Source organism: Argiope bruennichi, chromosome 6 (genome assembly GCF_947563725.1).
Source record: "Argiope bruennichi chromosome 6, qqArgBrue1.1, whole genome shotgun sequence".
Classification (NCBI taxonomy): domain Eukaryota; kingdom Metazoa; phylum Arthropoda; class Arachnida; order Araneae; family Araneidae; genus Argiope; species Argiope bruennichi.
The window spans coordinates 96,883,783-96,910,039 of record NC_079156.1 but is presented as its reverse complement, the minus strand read 5'-3'; the positions used below and the strand labels follow the sequence as shown (position 1 = coordinate 96,910,039).

General features: G+C 30.1%; 1 protein-coding gene across 1 annotated transcript in view; it reads left to right on the top strand.

Annotated features, from left to right (window-relative positions):
- LOC129971069 (phosphatidylinositol glycan anchor biosynthesis class U protein-like) overlaps positions 1-26,257 on the top strand; it is a 38,383-nt gene extending 12,126 nt beyond the window's left edge. The window contains exons 4-13 of the mRNA XM_056084540.1: positions 526-597; positions 866-928; positions 1,703-1,800; positions 12,227-12,327; positions 13,063-13,160; positions 16,068-16,204; positions 17,300-17,443; positions 21,439-21,563; positions 22,013-22,155; positions 25,256-26,257. Coding sequence (XP_055940515.1) covers positions 526-597; positions 866-928; positions 1,703-1,800; positions 12,227-12,327; positions 13,063-13,160; positions 16,068-16,204; positions 17,300-17,443; positions 21,439-21,563; positions 22,013-22,155; positions 25,256-25,366 — 1,092 coding nt within the window. The 3' untranslated portion in view covers positions 25,367-26,257. The remainder of the gene's footprint in view (positions 1-525; positions 598-865; positions 929-1,702; positions 1,801-12,226; positions 12,328-13,062; positions 13,161-16,067; positions 16,205-17,299; positions 17,444-21,438; positions 21,564-22,012; positions 22,156-25,255) is intronic.

The following is a 26,257-nucleotide window of genomic DNA, read 5'->3' as shown; positions in this document are numbered from 1 at the left end:
CATTATTCTGCTCATTTATTATTTTTCTTATCTAAGCCTTTGAAGTAACTTTCTGTACTTGCGGTGCTATTTTGGTATTCACAATACCAAAACCATGAATTAAAATTAGTTTGGAAAAAAAATATCACAAATTGTTTAACACTTCATGTTATTTTCTATTGTTATTATTCAAGAAGATTTTCTTAGTTATTTTTGCTTACAAGTAATGAAAATATTTGTGAAAAATTATTACATAGTTTTCATGACCCCTTCCTTCTTGACCAATTTTTTCTGCAAGTGTGATTCTATATAAAATATCTGTATATATTGTTAAAGAAACCTTTTCTTAAAAAGTACACATGATAATCCTGGAATAAAAAAAAAAATCTACCAACCTTTTGCAATTTCCAGAGATTAAACTTTCCAAATATATCCTGGTTTTTGAATATTCTTATATTAATTGCTTTGATTTTGTTTTTTGTTATGATTTATTGATTAAAACTAATATGATTAATATTTTTAACTCATTCTAATTTTTCTTTTCAGAGTCCATTTGCATTGGCTGTATATGACTATCTCGTAACCTACATTCCAGACAGCATAGACGTGCTCTTTATTGTAATATTGTTCAAAAAATTATTTATGAATTATAAGTATAATTTATTTATAAAAATATATGAACAACATCTACATTTTATTTCTGTAAATTTTTCAACTATTGCATGTTTATTCATTTATGTATTTTAGAAAAAAATGTATTAATTTTATAAAATTTTATTATTATTAAAAAATTTATTTCTAATTTTTAAAAAAAAATTATTAAATTTTTGTATGCGATTTTACTATGAAATGTATGCAACTGTAAAAATTTCTTCCTTTTATATAGGCTTGTGACTTGCTGGTTTCTACGATCCTGTCACACTTTGCAAAATATTATCTTGAGGAATATGTAAGTTAAGTTTTACTTTTCCTGTAGCTACTAAGCATTTTTTTTTAAAGTCTCTAGCCTCAAAATAATGTGACATTATTATACATGCACTAAATTTCACAAATAAATATCATTTGCAAATTCAGAAATAGAATTTTGTCATTAGTTTTGCAAGGAACAGTGATATTTGTAATCATTTGAATAGGACTTTTATATTAGTGAGAATGCTTAATCTACTTGCACATTGTATAAAACTTGTAGTTGTTGTTATATATATATTGTGTACTATTCTGCTAGTAATGAAATTAGTAAATGAAATTTCCTTGTGAAATTTAATGAAAGAATAATACTAAATTTGAGATTAGTAGTAAAGGCTAACACAATGAATATCATTTCTCTAACTTCCTGTCTTTATATCTCTAACTATATTAAAAGAAAAGAATTTCATTCCTAAAAATGTTTACTCCATTTTTTACAATGGTACATTGCTTGATTTTGAATTTTAAAATGTAATAGAAAAAAAATAATTAATTAATTAAATGCATGCAAAGATAAATTGAATATTTGTATCCAACTTTTCCATTATTAAATGAATTTCTAGCTGCTATAAAAATAAATTTTTTTGAAATGTATACAAATTTAAAATACCAAATATTAAGCAAAAATAGAATTCTGAAAATATATTTGAGATTTGCTTTGTTTTGCATAAATGATTATTTTATTTTTATGCTGATTTATGATTTATGAAGGATATTTTGTGCATAATATTTTAGATATGCATATTTTTTTTATTAGGTTAAGAAGGAACAAGCTAAAAAGGTTCCAAAGAATACAGAACCATTACTTTTGAAATATGATAATATTGTATGGGTTTGCTATTTAATTGAAGTTGTGTAAGTAATGTGTGTATAGTTGTATTTTGTTATTAAAAGCTACAATCTAAAACAGATTGTGAATTTATAACCTGACTGATGTACCAGATAAAAAAAATATCTTGTCCTTTATAAAATTTTACTAACAAAAATAATTTAAATATTTTTATTAATCATTAATTAGTTCTTCATAATCATTTTTGAAAATTTTTATATTTATTTATATGTGTGAAGAAGGGAGTCAATAGAAATCCTCACTTAAGAAAAGGAATCATCTGTCTGAATGATGTGAATAAAAATTAACCCTTTGAGGGGTGGTGGCGAAAATTCTGTTCCACTTTTTTTTAAGAGTATTTTTTTTTAACTCTTATTTACTTTTATTTCTTGCCATAAAAATTATTTTAACTGATATTTAAATGTTTCTTTAAAAAAAAATTCAGAAACATTGAAAATAATTTAAATGTTTTAAAAATAAGTTTAAATTCATGACTTTTGTCCATGATTTTTTTTTTTTTTTAATTGGCATAAGAAGGAAATGTCTTTTTAAATAAATATTTGTTATGAAAGAAATTTTTAAGATTCAGTGAATATATATAAAACAAATTCATTCATCAAAAATGCAATTTCTTTATTAATTATTAAAACTGAAAAAGGTGAGATAAATTTGTCCTGTTACCACTTACGTGCAGCTAGTAGAGGGCAACATATAATTTTGTAGATGAATTGCGTATGTTTTCATTGAATGTTATTATTAATCTAAATTAGTTTATCCATTCAGTTTTTTAAAATGGATTTTCTTCTTTAAACTGCTATTAATGAGTCTTTTAAAATGATGTATAATGAAATTAATATGTTACGAATTTCCTGCGATGTGCTTAGAGTAAATTCAATAAGCAGAATCCTTTTAAAAAAAATAAATAAAGCTATTTATTTAACGAAGACTGCGCATTCAATAGCTCAGTCACCAGCCTACAGCTTGCTTGCTGTCTAAGGCTCCAATACAACTCCTAATCTTTCGTGCTTGTTTTTATATGCTCTCTGCCGGAAGTGACGTCACTAACAGGAAGTTATGTCATATTAGAAAAATCCAGAACCTTGGAGAGAATTCAAGAAATCAGGATCCCTCTAGAAAATTCTCTCTGTCGCCAAGGTTTCCAACTTCCGTCGCCAAACTTGGCGAAATGTCGCCAAATTTGGTGACAAAAATTAGTTGCCTAAAACATCGCCAATGAGCCAATATCTCGCCAATTTGGCGACTTGCTATTGAAATACAATGGGATACATATAACATTCATTATCATAAGACAAATTACACCAATTTACAGAATTCGTAACATTGCCCCCCTCTCAAGGACTGCACGTCCCGGGCAGTACAATCCTTGAATAGGTAAAAATTATTTACAAGTATATACAATGGTCGACAGTACACAGTTACATACAAGCATATAAGTGGCTCTTTCGATCAGCTAGTTTCGTCCCTAGAGTTACAAAAATAAGGGGCCAGCCGATCACAATGCACTACCCTAGGCCTTGAGTTCTTAGATTTTTGGATACGAATCACAACGTCATTTAGTCTTTTTAGGACTGTATATGGACCGTCCCAATTTGTCTGTAACTTTGGAGAAAGTCCTTTTCGTCGAATCGGGTTCCAAAACCAAACCTTGTCACCTTCGTGAAATTCATGTCCTGTAGCTCTCATGTCGTACCTGGTCTTCATCTTTTCCGTTGCGATGTCGATCCGATTACGGGCGAACTCGTGCACACTTTCTAAACGTTCCTGTAGTTCATGGACATATTCTTCAGGAGAAGAAGGCACATCAGGTGGGCGCCCAAACAGGAGATCACAGGGCAGACGGAGTTCACGACCGAAGAGCATCTGGGAGGGAGTGAATCCAGTGGTTTCATGGACGGCACTTCGATAGGCAAGCAGGAACATAGGAAGCTTCCGATCCCAGTCTTGTTGATTCATGGAAACGTGGATAGAGAGATGGTTTAAGATCGTTCTATTAAATCTCTCAACCATGCCGTCTGACTGGGGATGTAAGGGTGTAGTTTGTGTCTTATCAATCTTAAGAAGGACACAAAGTGCCTTGAATACAGCAGAAGTGAAATTTCTGCCTTGATCAGAGTGCATCTGAAGGGGCGTCCCATAGCGAGAAATCCAGTTCTGCAGTAATACTTCGGCAACTGTTGTAGCTTCTTGATCAGCGATCGGGTAAGCCTCGGGCCACTTGGAAAAATAATCCTTGACAACTAAGATGTATTTGTAGCCATCATTTGAACGTGGGAGAGGCCCTAAGATGTCCAACGCGATTCTTTCAAATGGTGCCCCTACATTATAGCGCCGTAATTTTCCACGGCATCGTGTTTTGGGTCCTTTTCGGGCCCCACATGCATCGCAGGACTTGCACCATCTTTCTACGTCATCTCTTACTTTGCTCCAGAAAAACCGCTCCCGAACCTTTTGGATGGTCTTCAATATTCCAAAATGACCTCCGGTTGGACTACTGTGTAATTGTTCCAACATTTCCGGTATTCTTGATCGTGGGAGTACTAATTGCCATTTTGATGTTTTGCCATCCTCAGACTCCCATTTTCTGTATAATACACCATTACGAATATGGAGTGAATCCCAGAGAGCCCAATAGCGTTTGCTATCCGGACGATAGCTGGAGATATCTTGCCAACTGGGTCTAGTGCTAGATGATTCAAGAAGTTCCAAGATAGGTTTTATGTCGGGATCCGTAAGTTGAGCTTCTCTGACTTCTTTATCGCTCCAACGGTCTATTTGTGTCGATACCGAATCCTTTATTTGACGAATGACAGGTGTTATCATGTCATATTCCTTCTCGACTGTAGTGCAGTAAGAACAAGCATTCGAGCATGGTCTTCTTGATAAGGCGTCAGCATTACCATGAAGGGACCCCTTGCGATGTTTGATCTCGAAATCGTACTCTTCAAGTTTCTGAATCCATCTAGCTATCTGGCCTTCGGTGTTCTTAAAATTTAAAAGCCATGTCAGGGACGCATGATCCGTTCGGAGCAGAAACTTCCGACCGTAAAGATAACTATGAAAGTTCTCAACAGCTTTTACAATGGCCAGTAATTCTTTTCTGGTGACGCAGTAATTTCTTTCAGGCTTTGAAAGACACTTGCTCCAGTATGCGATGACATGTTCTTGACCGTTAATTTCTTGGGATAAAACTGCTCCGACACTTTCATGGCTTGCGTCCGTGTCAAGAATGAATTGCTTTTCGGGATCCGGATAAACTAGAATGGGAGACGATGTTAGAGCCGCCTTCAAGCTATTAAATGCTTCCTCGCATTCGTCTGTCCACAAGAACTTCTGTTTGTTTTCAGTCAGCCTGTGGAGAGGTCTCGCGATTGAAGAAAATCCTTTAACAAATCTTCTGTAATATGTGCACAGACCGAGAAAACTTCTAAGCTCATGCACATTTTTAGGGCGCCTCCAGTCTTTTACAGCTGACACTTTCTGTGGATCAGTTCTAACACCATCAGCAGAAATTATGTGACCCAGATAATTCACCTCGTGACGGAATAAGTTGCATTTGGAGGGGTTTAGCTTCAATTTGGCCTCTTTCAATTTTTCAAATACTCTCCTTAGGTTGCTGAGGTGTTCCTCGAAACTTTTCCCTACAATGATGATGTCGTCTAAATAAACAAGGCAAGCTTCCGGAGTGAGTCCGTTCAACACTGTCTCCATGAGGCGTTCGAAGGTAGCTGGTGCATTACAGAGACCAAACGGCATGACCTTAAACTGCCAAAGTCCTTGTCCTCCTGTCGTGAATGCTGTCTTTTCACGGTCTTCAGGATGTATCTCTATTTGCCAATAACCGCTTTTCAAATCCAAGGTAGAGAACCACTTGTTTCCGCTAAGAATGTCTAACGTGTCATCGATTCGTGGAAGTGGATAACTGTCCTTTTTTGTGACATCATTGAGCCGTCGATAGTCTACACAAAATCTCGTAGATCCATCTTTCTTCCGGGCTAACACGATGGGAGAAGCCCAGGGACTCGACGAAGGCTCGATGACATCTCGTTCCTGCATGTCCCTTAGTAGATCTTTAACTTCTGTTGTCTTAGCAATTGGTAGTCTTCGGGGATTCTGTTTAATAGGAGAGTGATTCCCAGTTTCAATTCGATGTTGAGCCAATTTCGTTCTCCCGAGGTCACCAGATGTACAGGAAAACAGTTCCTCGTATTCGTCAATAAGCTTCCATGCTACACTTTTCTGTTCCTCATTCAATTCAGTGGGCTTCAACAGATTCAGTTCGAGTTCTTTAGAAGGCTTTTTCGACATGATTTCGGGATGTTTCTGTATACAGGTGACTGGAGCACATGTTGCTAATACGTCGCCTTTCCTGATTGTTTTAGGATTACCAGTTAGATTAACAACTCTGACTGGTACAGTTTCCTTCGAAAGATCTACCAGTGCGGAAGCAACCAATACACCTTTTGGAAAATTTTCAGAGTCCGGAAATTCAGTTAGACCATGTCGAAAGTTTTGACTTTTCTCAGCGGCCCCTCTTACAAGCATCTCAATTCGAGCTGGAATAGTAATATCACTTTTACAAGTTATTCGATGACACGGTTCTCTTTCAACAGCTCCTAACTGGAATAACGCTACATCTTCCGAATTTGAGCGTAGCACATTATTCTCAAAGTCAATTACAAAATTATGTTTTGTTAAGAAGTCCAAACCGAGTATAAAAATGTCGATGATTTCGGCTACAAACACGGTATGGCCATATAACACATTTCCAAACTTAATTGTTATATGCATCTTGCCAATAATGGGGATTTTATCCCCTTTCACGGTCTAAAGGGTAACGCAGGGCGGTGTCCGAAGAATTTTTACGCCAAGTTGTTGTGCTAAATCTTGGCGCAAAATGGTGACATTGGCCCCTGTGTCAACGACCATTCGACACGGAAATCCATTTACATTCGCTTCAATAAACAGTCCATTCTCGCTGCTTGATGAAATTTGTAACACTTCAAAATGGGGCTTTTCATTTTCTGGCAACCTCCGCCCCGCGAGACCGCCACTACCTAGTTTTTCCTGAGTATTATTCCTCGACAGGCTCCTAGGCCGTTGATCTTGGCGAGCCTGGCATTGCCTTTGGAGATGGCCTTCTGCTCCACATTTCCAGCAACGGGCGTTGTTTCTTTTAAATTTGCCTGTCTCCTCTCCAGACCTCTGCTTCATCCCCCGGAACTCCTCTAACAGTTGTGTCATAACTTTAAGTAAAGGATCCTCATCTCGTTTCACCTCCGCACCTCTGATAAAGTGACGATCCCTTCTCGATGCTTGTTGTGCCGCTTCAAACTTGATCGCGTAGACTAAAGCGGACTTCAGATCCTTAGTTTCCGCCATTCGTAGTGCTTTTTGTATTTCTACGTCTCTGACGCCATCGACGAAATACTACACAGCTAAAGTCTCTCTTACTTCAGTAGGACAATCGGAGAAGGCGAGGTGGGACAGCTTTTCAATGTCCGTTGCGAGCTCTTGAAGGGTTTCGTTGAGTTTTTGTTGGCGAGTCTTTAACTGAAGTCGGCTATAATCCTTCAGGCATTTCTCGCCAAAACGCAACTCTAGGGCACTTGAAAGAGCATCAAAATTTAACTGTTCATTATCGGGAATGGTCCTCAGTATATCTGCAGCTTCGGCTCGGAGAGAAGAAGCCAATTGGCGAGCTTTGGTAATTGGATCCCAGCCATTAGCTTCTGCGACAATGGCGAACTGCGTCTTATACACCTGCCAAGATGTTTGTCCGTCATACGGCAGTAATTTTATACAGGGTCTGTTGACAACAGGCATATATCGAGCATTTTGAGATTGATTTGCAGCAGCCAATCCAAATTCTTGAGGAGTTTCATAGGACTCTCTTGATTCTTCAGTAACTTGAACTTCCATTTCTTGCTTCAATTTCTCAAATTTCTTTTCCATTTCTTCTAATCTTCCTTCAAATCCCTCTACTTTAGCATTGGCTACCTTCACGGCGTTATTAATTTCCTTCATCTCAGATTTCATTTCTGCTTGTCCTGCTTTCATTTCGACTTGTCCTGCTTTCATTTCTGTTTTCATTTCAACTTGTCCAGCTTTCATTTCTGTCATGAATGACAAAAGTTGCGTTAATTTGTCTTCCAATGCGGATTCTTCCTTCTGCTTTTCTTCCGCAGCTTTCTTACTCTGCTCATTCGTTTCACCAACGTTGTCGGATATACCACCACAACTTTGCTCTCTTTCAAGAGCTTCTCGAAGACGTTCGATCAAGTCATCTTTCAGTCCTGATGTGGGCAAATTCCTCGCCGACAGTTCGTCTTTCAATGCGGCCACAGTGAGTTTCGACAGAGATTCTCGATGAAGATCAGCCATTTTCCTTTATCTTCACTATTCGATCCCACTTCTGACGCCAATTTGTTACGAATTTCCTGCGATGTGCTTAGAGTAAATTCAATAAGCAGAATCCTTTTTAAAAAAATAAATAAAGCTATTTATTTAACGAAGACTGCGCATTCAATAGCTCAGTCACCAGCCTACAGCTTGCTTGCTGTCTAAGGCTCCAATACAACTCCTAGCTTGATGGTTGGGTTGACGGGGCGCCTAGCCCCGGCAGGGGCTTATCCCCGGTAAGGAGAGACTTCACAGTGCTTTGCTGTCTATACTTTGCCGTGGCCGAAATACAACTCCTAATCTTTCGTGCTTGTTTTTATATGCTCTCTGCCGGAAGTGACGTCACTAACAGGAAGTTATGTCATATTAGAAAAATCCAGAACCTTGGAGAGAATTCAAGAAATCAGGATCCCTCTAGAAAATTCTCTCTGTCGCCAAGGTTTCCAACTTCCGTCGCCAAACTTGGCGAAATGTCGCCAAATTTGGTGACAAAAATTAGTTGCCTAAAACATCGCCAATGAGCCAATATCTCGCCAATTTGGCGACTTGCTATTGAAATACAATGGGATACATATAACATTCATTATCATAAGACAAATTACACCAATTTACAGAATTCGTAACAATATGTATTATTTTACAATAAAAGTATTTCATAAAAAAAGTTTAGACATATTTGCAAAAAAACAAAAGAGAATGAGAGACATGCCTCAATTTATTTATATAGAATTGCTTAAAGAAGAATATTTATATTTTTTTGTATCTTACATATATATGCTAAACTATGTTGCTAGTCTTCCATTCTTTTCCTTTTTGAACAAAATTTACTTCATTTTATCCAAATGTCCCTCTCAGTTTGCCATTTCCTGCTGCTCTTGAAATCTTGCCCTCTCCTTCCCTTGGCATATTGTATTTTTTAAAGAATGTATGAGTTACCAAAAATGCATTCAGTGGAAGTTCCATATTGCTTTTCTATGTAGATATTTTACTAGTTAGGCGATTATTTTTTGCAAGTGACACTTTCCATTGAATTTGGTGTCTACTTATGGGGTTTTGAATTCGTTTTCTCTGTTGGAACTCTTTCTTTGTTGATTACAAACACATGTACTGACTACGAAAAAAGTCTGGAGAATGGTAAGACTTTATTGATGGAATGTGGAATTGAAGGAAAATTCCACAGCAGAGTGTTAGATTTGAAAAAAAAATTTGTATTATGATCACAGTTAAACTTGTTTTCCAGGCATTTAAAGAAAAGGAGCCTGGAAACAAATTCCATGCACCTAATTTAAAGAAGTAATAAATGTTCACACAGAAGGGCTTAAGACATCACAGAAAAGTTTTGGGGAATACTCGAGTCCCTTGAGAACTATGGACATGTTTGTCTGAACTTCTTGTGAGAAAATTAAAGACAGGAAGAAAAAAAAATTTTTTTTTTAGTTACGAAATATTTTGCCAGAGCATGAAACTTTTCCTATATGTATTTTTAAGGTGAGAAAATTTGTCATATAGTCTCTGTTAAAGGGTTAATATTTGGCTCCGTATTCCATAAATCAAACAATAAAAAAAGTAAGTTTTTATAAGAATTTATTATAAGCTAATCCTCTTTGGCAACCAGTTGGTTTTCCAGCAATTTTGTATATATTTAATCTCATTTAAGTCTTATAGATGTATTTTTATGTCTATGATTTCTCCAAATTGTTAGGCAATGAAAATCTGTCATTTTAATTGTCCTGTATGCTCTGCTCAATAAGTATGTGAATTTGTCTAATGAAGAACAGTCATATGACAGTAGAGCTCTATTAAAAACATTAATACCTGGTTCATCCATCATTTCACTTTCAAAGTATTGCAGTTTCAATTTTTTATTTCTTTTGTAAATTGGGCATATAATTAACAGAATCTTTCTTCTTTAATTTTCAACAATGGAAGAAAATTACATGACTCATTATTTGAGGAAGCATTGTAAACGATTTGAATCTCAAAGCAACAATATAATCTGTTAATAAAAATTAAGCAAAAAAAAAAAAAAAAGCCAAAATTCAGGAAAAATTTGCACCAATTAGTATGATTAAAAAAAATCAATTTTATGATGAGGTAAAAAAATCTTAATATTTTTGGAAATTAATTACTATGATTAAAAAAAATTCAATTTTATGATGAGGTAAAAAAAAGTCTAATATTTTTGGAAGTTATGGTGGTGAAATGTCAAAATTTCCTTTAATTTTTACTTTACATTTTAATTAAAAATTCGAAAAAGCATTCACAGTTCACATTTCCACCCTCCAAAGTGTATATATATCCACATTTTGTAGCTCTAGATCAAATGATTGTGCTTATAGAGCACTAATTGACAGAGTCTTTAGTCTCTCATCTTTATTATTAGTATAGATCATAAAAAAATAAACAAAAGAAAGTCAGCTGATTAGTCAAACTTATTCCTCCTAAATTATAATTAAAATTAAAGCACCAGTAGTAATAATAAAATCTTCATAAATGATGGCCATATTCTGTTAAAAAAATCAAATTCTTTAGAGTTTTATTTTTTTACTTTGTGCTAACATTTACAAAATATTAAATGAAAAAAATGCAATTTGTATTTGAAAATGCTGTTTTCAGCAAAAATAATATTTGTGATTTCAAAAATAGAGCTTATAAAATTTATCTGGATTATTAATAATGAATTAAGCACTTAATTTTTTAATTTGCATTGCAAAGTATTTTGTGAAACATTTAAACACTTGTTTAATGCTTTGGGGGTGGGTGCAAAGAGAATTAAAAGTGTTGGTATCTTTTAATTCCAGTAATTTTCAATGCAATGAATGATTTGATTTATTATTGTTCTCTTAATGCTGCTTGGTATGGAGTCATCACATGTCCTCTATTTTATCTTCATCTAATAAATTCTAACAAAAATATTATAATTGCATTCTGCAGATTTAACAAAAACATGTTTGGAAATAACATATTATATTTTAGATAAAATCAAGTTGAATTTCTGAACAGATTGAAATAATTTTAAATTTCATTTTTAGTGAGTTATTATCAATGAAAATACATTTATTGTTCGCTAGAAACAGAAAAATCATTATTTTGTTCTTTTTATTTTATTAATTTGTTAAAAATATTTATAGTTGATTTAAGCGAACACAGATATTTATGGCAGAAGTAAATTTCCCAAATTCTAGTCATCCTCTTTTTTAAAAAATCATACAACTCTACTGTTTATTTCATACTTGCTGCCAGTGATAATCTCCTGGTTCACCAGGAGTTTTTACTGTATTTCATTGCAGTTAATTTTTAAGCATAATTTCAGATTCCTTCTTCAAACTATTTTTAAATAATAAATTATTAGACATTAAAGTCACATTATTTTGTCGCCTGATCATTGAGTGCATAAACCACCCAAATGGTGCCAAATCCCATGGCATCATGGTGCCATTAAAAATATTATTGCTTTGGTTCAACTGTCTTCTAACTATTGGGGTGCTGTAGCTTTTCTTTCTTGTTCATGTCAACTCAAATGTTGAATGACGTCTTTTTTAATTTTAGCATGGAAGAAAAACATTGGATCAAATATTTAATGGAAGAATTAAAACAATTTGAATTTCTGAGCAACAATGAAATCTGTTGTTAAAAATTTTGCAATAAAAACAAGAGTATTTTTTAAAAATTGCCAAACTTCAGGGAAAATTTGTATAAAAACTAAATTGGTGTAATTAAAAAGACAGTTTTTTTTTTTTAAATGATGAGAAATCAGTTATGTAGTATTGTAATATTTTTGGAAGTCATCTAAAAAGTGCCAAAATATTGCTTTATTTTTAATTAATTAATATTCTAATTATATATTTTTTAAATTCTTGAGTTTTTCTAGGCCATTTGGCTTTTCAAGTGCCAACAGATACACACACACACATTCTTCTTTATTCATAGAAATATATTATATTGCTTCCTAGTAATGATTATGAAATAAGATAACAATATTGGATAAGTTTGCGTAAATATTTCTTTTGATTTTTCTAATTTTTCAAATAGATACCTGCTAAATCCTTATTCAGTCTTTTCTTGTGCTGGAAGATCCACTGTATTATTTCAGAACTTACTTTTGGCTTTCTTTCTGTTTTTGACCACCGTAGGTAAGTATTTATTTTTACCTTTATGTTAATATTAGTCTAATTTTAAGTAATAATTAGATTTAGAAAATCAGAAATGAGGTAAGATTTCTCTGTTTATTTATTACTATTAAATCTATGTTAAACTAAGATTTAAAATCTAATATGTCAACAGATAATAATAAACCAAAGTATAGAGAAATATTTCTTAAGATATTTTATCAGTAAGTATAATTATGTATGCATTATTCAAAAGACATTCAGCAGTGGCATCTGCAGAAAATGAAACCTATAGCACAATGAAAATACCAAGTATAAGCTAGAGATCTTAAGAAATATGTAACATGATAAACGTGCAAATACTTTATAAGCAAGAAAGTTCATTATTTTGTGTTAAATGATATTTTCTATTTAACATGAACCATTAGGCAAAAAGTAGTAACTCTCCTTAGACACTATATACCAAAAGAGAAATAAAAAAAAAATTAATTGAAATGAAATCTGGACTATTTTAAAATAATGACATTAAAATTGAAAAATATAATAAAATTAGAAAATAATTGAAAAATAGATAAAAAATTTTTTCTTTAAATAAGATTGTTATAAAATCCACTGAATTCACATAAGTTCACAATTTTTTTGTTGCCTGTGTTTTGTCTCCTCTTGATGAAAAATATTTTATTTTTAAATCTATGTCATTAGTTGTCATTTTATTTCTACAAATGTTATTTTTTTTTAATTCTGTTCTTTTCATTTCAGGCTATTGGCTTGAAGCAGGGGGTGTTCTTGCTTTTTTAACTTTCCATTCATTTTATTATTGTACACTTCTGGTGCCACTTGTCATGTATGTATATCAGGTAAGACACGAAGTTAAATACTTTACTTTAAAACAATTTTATTATTAAACTAGCTCCACCTGGCCATGTGTTGCTGCGGCTCAGTCTGGTTAAATTGGGGTGGAGGAGGGATAAAGAAAAGGAAAGAGAAAGTATATGTTTCAAATATGATTAACTTTACAATATTTGTGGATATACAACATTTTTTGTAATTCCATTAGAGCAAATATAGAGATAGATCGTTTTGCTGACTCTAGAACATTCAACATATAGTGTCCATGTGAGAAGAATCCATATCTGGATCAAAACCGTGCAATTCTAAAAATCAGCCCAGAACTTTGTTGATGGTTCTGGGCTGATTTACCATTCAAGTTAAGAATTACAATCTCTTAAATGGCATATTTGTTGGAATTTTAAGAATAGTGAAGAATGAGGACATCTTCACCATTGAAAGGTCCTGCCAAAATTGTTGCTTCTATGATGCAGTTCATTAATTTTTTTAATACAAGCTGAATACAGCCATTGCAAAGCTTTGGTTGGTTGATATTTTGCAATCAATTGACAATCTGATTTTCAATTGTAGTATGTGTGATTTCATCTCTGGTAGATTGAGTGAATTCAAAAACTCTGTTGAATAATTAACTGTTTCATCTATTTCCACAATTGTGTTGATGGACTTGTATGTGACTGCTTCAATTTGAATGTTAAACTGAATAATATTGTTAAGCTCAAAAATGTCTCTGTTCTTGGTTGCAAGAGTAGATCGTTCACTCAGCCAGTCATGATTTTTGTCATTGTTTTGAATATTAGAAAATACTTTTTTCAACCATTTTTTTTATGCCACTAAAATATAGAAACTATGAAGTAAGGAAATTCGTTCTGAGGTCAGATCAACTGGCACCATTCCTTTCTCGATTTCTGGCAACTGATATAAGAATATTTCAGCTAATCAATCATTTTGTAGCTGGGCTCATATGCATATATTTGTTTTTAACTACGATGTCTTTATGCGTTGTCACAAATTAGAGTATTTCAGTCAAGTATTTGTTTCATATGCTGGTGTCAATCAAGGAATTATAGGCAATATTTGCCTTCAATCTCCTGCAAGGAATATTAATTCATTCTGAAATGGTCTGATATTTCTAAACAAATTTTACAATGAACAAGGAAAGGTCTGGTGCAAATTTTAATGTGCCATTATGCATTATTTCAAACAATAAGTTTGAATTTCTACCATGCTTATCCTATGACAGATGCTTTGAAATTATTGCACATGTGAGTTTCAACGGTTATATTAAAGCAGAATTATTAGTTCTTTCAATTGGCAGTCCTTCCAACATTCTGGTCACAAAATCGCAGATATTCCTGATATAAGACATGAGGCATATCATTTTGCATGTAATTGCTGCCAGAATTAATATAATTGAAAATGTTTTACCAGTTCTTTCTGGCACATCTGAGAAAAAAGATTTCCCCAGCAAAGTCATTGTATTATTTGATTGTAAATGTATTTTACGTTGAAACATTTGCTTAGGAATATTTGATTGCACTTATGACAAAAGATAACCTGTTTTGTTATTTTGTTCACGGCGCATTACATTGAATGAAGCAGTAGCAGATCAATTCAGTAATAGGATTCCCATTTCATTGAGAACTTTGACCTTGATTTCTAAGCACAAAACTTCAATGACCCACTGCTTCATTGTACATTTCTGCTGTGAAATCTATGTTCATACTTGAATTTTTCTTACATGTATGATGGAAAATATTTTTAATCATGTTATTTATTTTTCTTACCAAATCTGCTAGAGATAAGGGAGAGCGATCAGTATGATTGCATACAATGTATAAATTTTATTTAGATGTGACATGTCGCACATTTTATTAATGCATGCATTCCAGTGTTGATTATTTTCCAGTAAATTCAGAGTTAAGAAACAGGCATTGTAAAACCATTGACAATTTTCCATTAATGGAAAGATGCTGGCCCAGGGAGATTTGTTAATAGCATACGACGAAATGGGCAGTTATCTTGGTTGGGATGTCTGATGTAAAATCTACCTATCATAATTTCTATGATAATGTTAGATTCTTTGCCAACTCCTTTCCTAATTTGAGTTATAGTAAAGGCAAATATAGAACAATCCACCAATTATTTACTTCGATACATCCGTTTCACATTTCTATGGTTGCTAATTTACTGCCATCTTTTGCTGTTCCTCTTGCAGTGGATATCCAACATTTCTTGTAAATGTGTAAGATATTAATAGTTTAGAGATGCTTGGAGTATTTCTCATCTATCATGCTTGGTGAAATTGGATTCAGTGAACCACAAAGTACATGTATCATATTTTTTGACTCAACTTCATGGAAATCTTTATTGATGTTGGGGATTGCAGAACATATTACGTCGTTAATTTTGTTTGAAGTGGTTTTGTTATAAAACCAGATTTGTATATGTGCATGTAGCAATCTTTTCCTTTGCCATTCTACTGAATGTGTGAAATGAAGCTATGATAAAATACACAGCTCAATCCCAATGAAATGTCAATTGGAATAATTAAATTAAAATGAAATTAAATCAAAATTTAGGAAAATTCAATTTAACAATGCAATTGGAAATATTGAGATCTTAAAAGAATTAATATAGCGTGTGTTGCTTTTACCTCCAGCAGATCGCACTGCTTTAAATAGCACCATCTCCATTTTCAAAACAATATAAAAACATGACATCTATGTAATAAGTATATAAAAAACTACCTGTATTTGAATGTAACACTGTGTTAAAATTTAAAAGCAAGCGGTGAACTTTTGGAGATTTCCGATTTTTAACAAATGAACATTTACATTTTTATACACACTTTGCTTTATTTATTAATAGATAAAATTAAACTGTCTGTATACATTTTTTTTTTTTTTTATGTCTAGACAGCCAATGACAGAGCAAGGTATTTTGAGATATTTTTCACTCTTGGTGGTTTTGTCGTTTCAATAATTGGATTATTGTGCGGATTCCGTAGAATTACTGGCTCCTGGCGTTACCTTGAGAGTACTTTTGGCTGCATGTAAGTTATTTTTCAAATTTTAGTTAGTTTTAATACTTTAAGAAATTAATTTTTTTATACTCTTTCTTTAATTTCTCACTGCACTAATTGCAATGCTTAAATGTGTGAGTAAAACTAATTAGAAAAGATATATCTGTTCTTCTTTTTCATGATAAAAATAAATTTTATTAAAGGTGGAAAGCTGGTAGATGTTCTGTTAAGTATTTTATAATGCTTGGGCTTGTGTATGTTTACAAATTCTAATAACTTGAATTTTATGTGTGTGTGTCATCATGTGTAGGTGTGTGTTCTTAAATTCTATAAATTGTTGCGTTCGTATGCAAATGTTCTTGTGCGTGCATTTCCCATTTGCAAGGACTTGAAAAGAAGTTTTAACAAGAAAATATGTAATATTATTTTTTCCTTCTACTAAAATGTTTCAAAATTGACTATGCCAAAATTCTTAAATCATTCTAAATCTATGCCAACAAGAACTACGGACACAATTTCCGATCTCAAATCCAATTACATTTATTTTTTTCAATTATTATCATTTAATGAATACCTAAAATAGTGATTTACTCCAAATGTTAAAAAAAAAATTTCATAGAAACTCAAAAAAATATTGCTTTTTAAATTATATATTTTATGTGTTTTCTTATAATTAGTATTTCTTATAATGAAATACTAGTATTAATTTTAAGAAATAATAATTAAAATAGTGATGAAAATGAAAGGATGGATTCATATGTAAAAAAGTTATATTAAATTTTTTTATTGAAATCTGAAAATTAGCAAACATGCTTCATTTTTTCAGAAAGTAACCTTGTCAAAATAAGTTTTCTGTTTTTCTAAAATGAATAATTTTTTAAGAATTAAATTCACTTTCTGTTACTTATTATTGCTCTTATGCTTCATTTTTTAATTTTTAAAGTATGCATTTTACAAGTTACTATACTTACAATACTTGTATTTTGAATAATCACTGCACATTATTAAAAAGATGTTTTTTTAAATTTATTATGAAGGCATTCCATTATCAATTTCAAACTAATTGCTATTTAAATTCCATTAACAATTTTTGATGTTATATAAAAATATTTTTGCCTCTTTCAGATTATCCGTTCCAGATTTAACTCCAAACATTGGTTTGTTTTGGTATTTTTTCACAGAGATGTTTGAACATTTCAGAGTCTTTTTCTTGTGTATTTTTCAGTTGAATGTATTTGTTTACACGATTCCTCTTGCAGTTCGTTTAAGGTAAGTATGTATTCATAATTCTTATAGTTTCCAAAGTTTCCCCCCCCCCCCTAACATTTTTTGTCTGTGTGGTATTGTAAGTCATTTGCATGTATTTTGTGGACAAGATGTAGTTAGAAGATGCAATTTTGAAATAATTTAATAAGTATTTCATAAGTTCAAAAAATAAAAATTGACTGGATGATATGATGGTATGTCTTTGGAGAAAAATGAGAAATATATTTATTATAAATTTTCCAAATAAAATTCCTTGGTGAACAAGGATAGTATTTACAAGCAAATGTGTATACTATTTCATAATTATGTAAAATATTTATTATTCAAAATCAATACACACTGTGTTAACCTGATTATTACTTTCCATATTTTAACATATATTAATAAATAATATATATTAAAAATGCACAGATATAACATGAGTCTGGTTTATTTTTCCATCCTAATATTTTTACATAAAGGTAAAACATAACTTATTAGAGCTGTAGTGAAAAACTGAAGGATCGAAATTCTGCAACTGTCACATTATTTTAATGCACTGAATGAAGTGTGATAGTGTATTAGCAATGAAAAACGTTTTCCAAATTTAAAAACAGTGTGTGCTTATGTAATGCAAAGGTAATTGAAAAGATGTATGAGATTATTTAGCATATTGAAAAGAAGTCCAATATATATATATATTAATTAGAATACTCTCTGCAATTCAGGATTTTACTGTCACTTTTAAAAACCAAAACTGTTTGTCAATCTAGAAAAAAAAAATTAATGAGATAGCTTACAATTTTTTTTTAATACAAGAAATGTCCTTATTAAAAAATTAAAATGCATTCTGTTTTTCCAAATGGCAAAATCTAATTTGGAATACAAATTCTGCAGAATTAACACAAATACATATAAAACTTTGCCATTTCAAAGAAACAGATAAAAAATTAGCAGTAGTTAAAAATACATGGCTTCTAATGTAAAATAAAGATTGTCATATATATATATATATATATATAATTGATAGGTCACAGTAATTTTTACTTTACATTAAATTGTTTCATAACTTCAATCAGAAATTTTAATTCAATGTAATATTGTACAATATTAATTAGTAAATGTATGTCTTAAAAATTATTGAATAGAAAAGAATAGAAACTTTAATATCATTCAAAATAACAATTGAAAAATCATTGTGGAAAATGTTAACCATGCATTTAAATTTAGTATTTTTTCTAAATTATATAGTAAAATTTTCAGAATGCTGTCATTTTCAATCTTTTTAAATGGTTATCCCAACTTAACATATGGAATAAATGAGAGAAATTTACCATTAAAGGGAATCAAAAAATAAACTTATGTTAGAATAATAGTGCCTATATGGGATATTATGTTAGAATAACAACAAATTCTTAATATATTTTCCTCCCTTTAAATACAGTGCAATTTTTTCTTATAAACATAGTTGAAGAAAGCAAGAAAGTACCGGTATTTATACCTGTAATTGAATCAAACTCCACCGGAATTTGTTACTGCCAAAAAAAGTCAAGCAAATGTTTGTGTGATAAATTGAAACTTTGAATTCCTTCGCTCTTCGAAATGTTCTTCTTTTTAAATTCCAAAACATCCAAAAGTGAAGATGATAAATGATAAATATTTCCTTTCGTCATCTTGCAATAAAATGTTCATTTACGTTGCAATGGTTCTTGTAACCTCAAGTTTCTAACATCCAAACTATTGTTGACATATGGGGGAGGTCATTTATAATTTGAGATAACTCTATATATAATTTCTAAAAGTTTCATTTTTTAGTGCTGACTATGTTTATGACTTGTTAATTAACGAAAATCATATCTGATGCAAAAATATAACTTTAAAATGATACTTGTATGTTCCTTGAAATTAAAAATCATTGCTGCATCAGAAAATTTAATGATTCAAAAGAAAATTTAATCATTCGTTTTTTTTAATTATTTTTAGAATAATTAATCTAGATAACACAAGTAAACAATATTTTATTAAAATTTAAGAGAATTTTTAATTTATGTAAGCTTAAACAAATTTATTTCCAAAGATTATTTAGATTTATTTATTAGTATTTAAGAGAGTAAAGTTCCAAAGTTAAAAACTTATTAAATTATATATAGATACATAAAAAATAACTTCATTTCTAAAGTAAATTACCAAAATTTATTAAACATTTTAGAATTTAAAATGACAAAACTGCACAAAACATAATTTTTTTGACAGGACATTGGATAGAGAATATTTACTTGGACAAAATATTCTCTTGCTAGCTAACATTTTCAAGTATTTTAGGTATATTGCCCAGTGCAATAAAATTAAAATCTCTCCTTTCCCTTTCAAATACCTTTTGCAAGTCCATAATTGTTGCTAAGTACATAATGTACATACCGTGAAAAAATATATCATTTTATTACATGTGACATTTTAGCAAAGTTTGAGTAATTAGCAAGCAGAAAATTTAATGTAAATTAAACATTGTCAAAAAGATAAGGCGATATGCAGTTAAGCATTTTGCTATTTCGGTGTATCAAAGTTTGCTGCTTAGAACTATTTATATAAAAATTGAATTAAAATCAGTAAGAAAGTGTTTGGTTCTGAAAGGTGAAAAGGAACCTTGAGATTTGCATTTGCTTAAGGCCCCTTATAAAGCTTAATCTTGCTTTGTTGGTTACTAGAACTAAAACCTAAATATAGTATCTCTATTGATGTCTTGTTTCAAACAACCTACATCATAATTATTGAGCAAAATTTTTGGAATCCAGACTTTCAATGATAAAGTATGATAGTATATGTAACATTATTAAGTCACAAGAAAAAAAAAACACCTGTCAGTCTGTAACATGCATGATTTGATGCACATTATCAAGGCAACCTGTCTTGTTATGAAGAAGAAATATGCTCACCCATATTCTGTATAAAAACTTGAACTCTTAAACTATTGTCGGATACTTTTGCAGAATAAAACAAATAATACCAATGAAAATAAAGTCAACTGACTGAAGCAAAATGTATCCAATTTGAGAAAAACACTCTCAATTGATATTTTTCAAATATGGTCATTCAGGGAATTACTCAAAAATTGTTATCTTTGTTCAAGGGTTTTTAAAGTCCTAAAACTCCTCACTTTCCAATCTCTTAACAGAAGTATAATGACCTAATTCAATAATATAAAAAGGTAATACCATAAGAATATCATTCTGGGTATAAATCCCTGCCAAATAAAATGGAAGAATCTTAAATCATGAGTCAAGCTGAAAAAATGACTCAGAAAATGAAGTTGGTTTACATTCATTTTCTGAGTTTCAGTTAAGATGTCGCTAAAATAAATGTCTATATTTGCAATAATTGTTTATTACATAACATGATAAATAGATTTTGTGAAGAATGCCAAAGATAATTTTAAAGTAAATATCTAATGCAATGTATAAGGATACAATGTTAATATAAACTATAATTAATAATCTATTTTTCTGCACTAATGTTGTTAATACATAACTTTAATTATTACAAATAATAATTCACCTAAATAATTACTGATTCAAAAGTGATCATAAAAGCAGTTTACATTTTGAAGTAGAAATAATTAAATCCATAAAAAAATTGATGTATGGGCTATTACAGCCAATTAGAATTTCCATTTAATTATTAAACATTTTAATCTATAATCTAAAGCAATTAATTTACCATGAAAATTACAAACATGTAAAATAAATTTTACTATTTCTCATGATGAATCAAAATAGACTGTATCTGAAAATTACATTTTTGGATTTTGTAGCTTTTAACTAAACAATGGCAATACTTTTTTGAATAATTTGTTTTTAATTCTGTGTTAATTACTTTGCTTAATATATTATGTTTTTGAGTTTCATATTTTTTACATATTGTTGAGAGTTTTGTCTGATTATTATGAATTCATCTTTTAAACAAAGAGAAAACATTAACTTCAATAAATATTTGTTATACTTGTATTCCTCTTTAATTTCTAGGAAAGATCCAATTTTCCTTATGTTCGTACATATCATCATTATCTCTATTTTCAAATCATACCCATGCATTGGTGAGGTTGGTTTTTACTTAGCTCTTCTTACTATTTGGAGCCACCTGTTGCATTGTAAGTAACAAGTATTTTCAAGATTAATTAAAATCATGCAATTGAATAAATTGGAAATATGTTAACACTTGAATTCTCTTACTTTTTCTAACCAATAATGTTTTTACAACACTTTCATCAATATCTTGCTTTAAGCACATTTTAAAAAATGTTTTTAAAAAAAATGCTCAAAAGAATTTTTTTTTTTTTAGTTTAAATTTTATTATTTTCAGTATAGTACTTTAAATCCTAATCAAGTTAGCTTCTGGCTTCATCTAATAGTAATTGTATATCTTTATTTGCTGATACTTGGATAAATTTAATTGTTTCATAATTGTACAATAATATTTTCTTTAAAATATTAGCATTCTGATTTAACACAAATTGTCAGGGTTTTTTTTTTTTTTTTTTTTTTTTTTTTTTTCATTTATCTTATTGAATAATTAATTTTTATTTATTCACTTTTTTAGTCATGAGACAAAAATTCATTGTCTGCTGTGTTTTGGCCAGTTGCACATTACTAGCCCCTACCCTTTGGCATTTATGGATTTATTCTGGAAGTGCCAATGCCAATTTTTATTTTGCTATTACATTGGCTTTCAATACTGGGCAGGTAAAAATTTTCATTTTTTTAAAAATAAAATTGGTTTATGTTTTTCTGTTTATCATAGTCAATATATGAATTTATTACTTTTTACATAAAATTAATAATTAAACTAAAATTCTCCTTTACCTTGAAATTTTTTTTTCTTTTTATTCAGAGAAATTGTAGTTTTTTTGTTTTTTTCCCCTTTAATAAAATTTTTAATTTTTTTTACTGTGTTCATTTTGTAACCATTAAATATCTCAGGTTCATTCCTATTTTCTTAATTTTTCATTATGTTGTTTTTTTATATAAATCTATTAGAAATCAAAATTTTTGCATTTATTTGTTTTGATGTCGATTCTTTTGCCAATAATTTTAATAAATTTATGATCACGTGAATTTTTGCTTCGTACATAAATAATTCTATGTTTTTTTATGACTTATATAAACTTAATTATATTATACAATCTATTCATTTTACATGTAGTGATTATAATTTGTTTTCTGAAAATAAATTCATATATTGGGTTGGCAACTAAGTAATTGTGGATTTTTTTTTAGAAAATCAAAGACAATTTTTTTATGGAACTAAATAACTTTAGTCTGTAATGTATTGCCCATTTTGATCAATGACCTTTTGCCATCTTTCAGGCAGCATCATAATCCCACGTGTTGTACTGTGACGATCCGAATCGATTATTGCTTTGATTAGGTCGTCATCAACTTCAACTGGACGACCAGAACGTTTTTCATCTTTGAGTGAAAAATCACCAGAACGAAATTTGGCAAACCAATTTTGACACTGCCGTTCTTTTAAGGCTTCGTCACCATAAACAGCACATAACTTTTTATGAGCTTGAGATGCGTTTTTTTCCTTTGCGGAAATAAAAAAGCAAAATATGACGAAAATGTTCCTTTTGATTTTCTATTTTTTATCGAATGCCAAACGAAAACTACGCAACCGATCAAAAAACTTTTTTTACTGATTGACAGCTGAATTGACAACTATCAAATAACAAAATGTGTTTTACATTTGTACTACGTCTGCAAACCTAAAAATTCAACTGAAGCCATCTATGAGTGAAATCCGCAATTACTTAGTTGCCAACCCAATAAAATTCCTTGAATGTGTTTACTTGTAACACATTCAAGAGACCAAATAAAATGACAATGTACACTTTTATTGAATTATTTAAAAATTATATAAAATTTTATTTTTTAAATCTTTTATAAAAAGATATGAAATTACCTTTGAAACTACATTACATTAGCATTACCTTTGTATTCAACTTTTTATGACATTTTTTTGCTGAACATTTTGTATGTGTCTAATATTTAGTATGCACAAACACACATAATGAAAGGTTGAAATCATGTAGTGATTAAGCAATAATAACTCATTGTCAGCAACTTACAGTTTACCAGTGCATTATACATAAAATTATTTTAGTGTATAGTTTCAGTTCTTTGTTAATGTCTTAAAATATATTAGATTTTAATTTAATAAATATTAATCATTATGAATTTTTGTTATATTATTTATTCTTTATAAGTTTTAATCTTTAGGTATCCAGAATGAGAAAATCGTAAAAAATGCTTTCCTTAATCACATTTGTTAAAAATAACTTCTTGGATTTAAGATAACCTTTAAGCTTTAATGGATTATTTCTCTGCTTCATAGTAAGCAGGTTGCTCTTTTATAATTTTGTCCTTTGTCTGAACCTTGGAAATGGTTTTGTATCACAATTTTATTTCATTTATTCCCCTAAAATGGTAATTTACTGATTTTGTAGGAGACAGTATTATATATGAGGGCACTGAAAAAATTATATGAAATCTTTTGCTGTATAGTATTTGACATAATAAGTAAAAGTTTACCAAATATGTATAATTTATATAGATAATACAAATAAAAGCCTGCATTGCAGTTGTTTTAAAATATGAAAATTAATTGAAATTTAATAAATTTCTAAAGGATTGCTGAAACTATGAATTTAGCTCTTTTAAAACTTGGACATAGCAATGTGATGTTCATTTTACTTTTATGTGTCTATCAATCATGTTTTTGCAAACAAGGTAATGATTTATGTATAATGTTTTAAGATTCCAGTAAGTTCTATTTTCTATTCCATAGGTTAAATCATAATTGAATTTTTGAATTTTAATAAACTACATACAAAATCAACAATATTTTTTACCTATCCTAGTTTGAAACAATTATGATATCAAACATTTCTCACTATATTGTTAATACTTAGAAAGTATGTTGTTAATTTAACTTTTTGATGAGAATTTCAATTATTTATTACTTGTATCACATTTTTGAAATTTTTTTATTAAAGTTTTGTATTTAAGTGATAACTAAATTACAATTAAAAAATTCTATCCAAACATTTTGTAAAACGCAAATAATGAACAAATTTTAAAAATGTAATTGAACAAAGTAATATTGGCTATGGTTTACTTCGATATGTGGATGTGAATTATTGTTTATGCATTAATTCAAGTTGATATAATCGGTTATTTGTTTATAACTGCTATTTTTCTGTATAATGTTAAAGTTGTGATAATATTACGCTGCAAAGTGATTTCCATTATTTCTAGAAACATCATTATAAGCTTGCCTCTGTATGAAATTCTCTATATAAGTCAGCATTCTCTGTTAAAAATTATTATTGATATGAAAAAATTGATATCACAAAATGGAAGACTGGATATAAAGCAATTCAGTTTGGTTGAGTAAACTCATGAATGAAATTAAACTTACTCATTCCATGCATTCTTTTTTTAAAAAATAAAAGCTGCTGAAAACATGGCTCACAGAACTTATTAATGCCGATACTGATTTTAATATCTGCTGGTCAAAAATCTCCTGATTCTATGGCATGGATACGATAGGCAAGGAATTCCGTAAGGCAGTCAGTATATTGCTGGAAAGTTTATTTAAGAAAAGGAAATACCAGCTTGTTATTGGTACAACATTTATACTGTTCTATAAGCAATGATAAAAACTTTCTGGTGAACAATTATACTGCTGATAAGCAAAGGATTAAACTGTTTGATAATTTCTCTGGAAAGTTTTAATTTTTAAAAAAATTAATGCTTCTTTCCCATTTTCTCTTTTTAGGTTTTTCTACTTACTGATATTTTATCTGCGTTCATAAAAAGGGAATATTATTTTGAAAAAGGTGTAAAATATAATGAAGATGGATCCCTTGTGTTATTGAGATTGCAGTAGAATGATACCAAGTTTTAAATGGAAAATTTCTTAAAAATGTGCATAATTTTTAAATAATTAGCTAATCAGGTTTTTAAAGTGCTACATAAAGAAAAACTCTGAATAATATTTTTTTTCATTTATACAAAGTTCATGGAAACTGAAGTCAGGTAACTTAGCAAAGGAAAAAGAAATTAGTAGTTTTTTTACCTGTTATTTTCTATACTTGTTTGATTTATAATATTATTTTTAAAAATTATCTTTTCAAAACTTGATTATTATGAATTTATTAAATCTTTTGATTAATTTTCTCCGACTGCTCTGGTATACATAATTAAATATCATAAGAAAGGTGAAATTTTTCCAATTGATTGTTATTATATTTTAAGCTACTGCTTTTCTTTTCAAGTATCTGAAGTATGATTTTTAAACTTATTAAATACGAACTTTGAACTGATTTGGATATAGCTAAATTGAATTTGAAATTGGCTAATCATCTGAATGATGATCAATATTTTAATTCTAAATGGCATACCCTTATAAACTATTTCTGTGATTACTGAACTGAAGTATTGTAAATAGAAATTGCGTGCCATTTAGCCTCTATATTTAAACCAACAACTTTAAAAAATATTATTTTATACCTTAATGTACTAAACAAAGAATAATATGTACTTAATGTACTAAACAAAGAATAATATGTAGTGAAAGGAAGAAAGGGGGGGGGAGTAAAAGATATTCATAATTTTTTTTTTTTTTTTTTACTTTTTTGTAAAATATGTTATTTTAGATCATTTCTATGTTTTGGCTTAAATATGAATTTCTAGAATTGCTATATGAAATTTATATACACATTCATTCTTGTTGTTATATATATATATATGCACAGTATAAATCATTAATTCTTTCTAG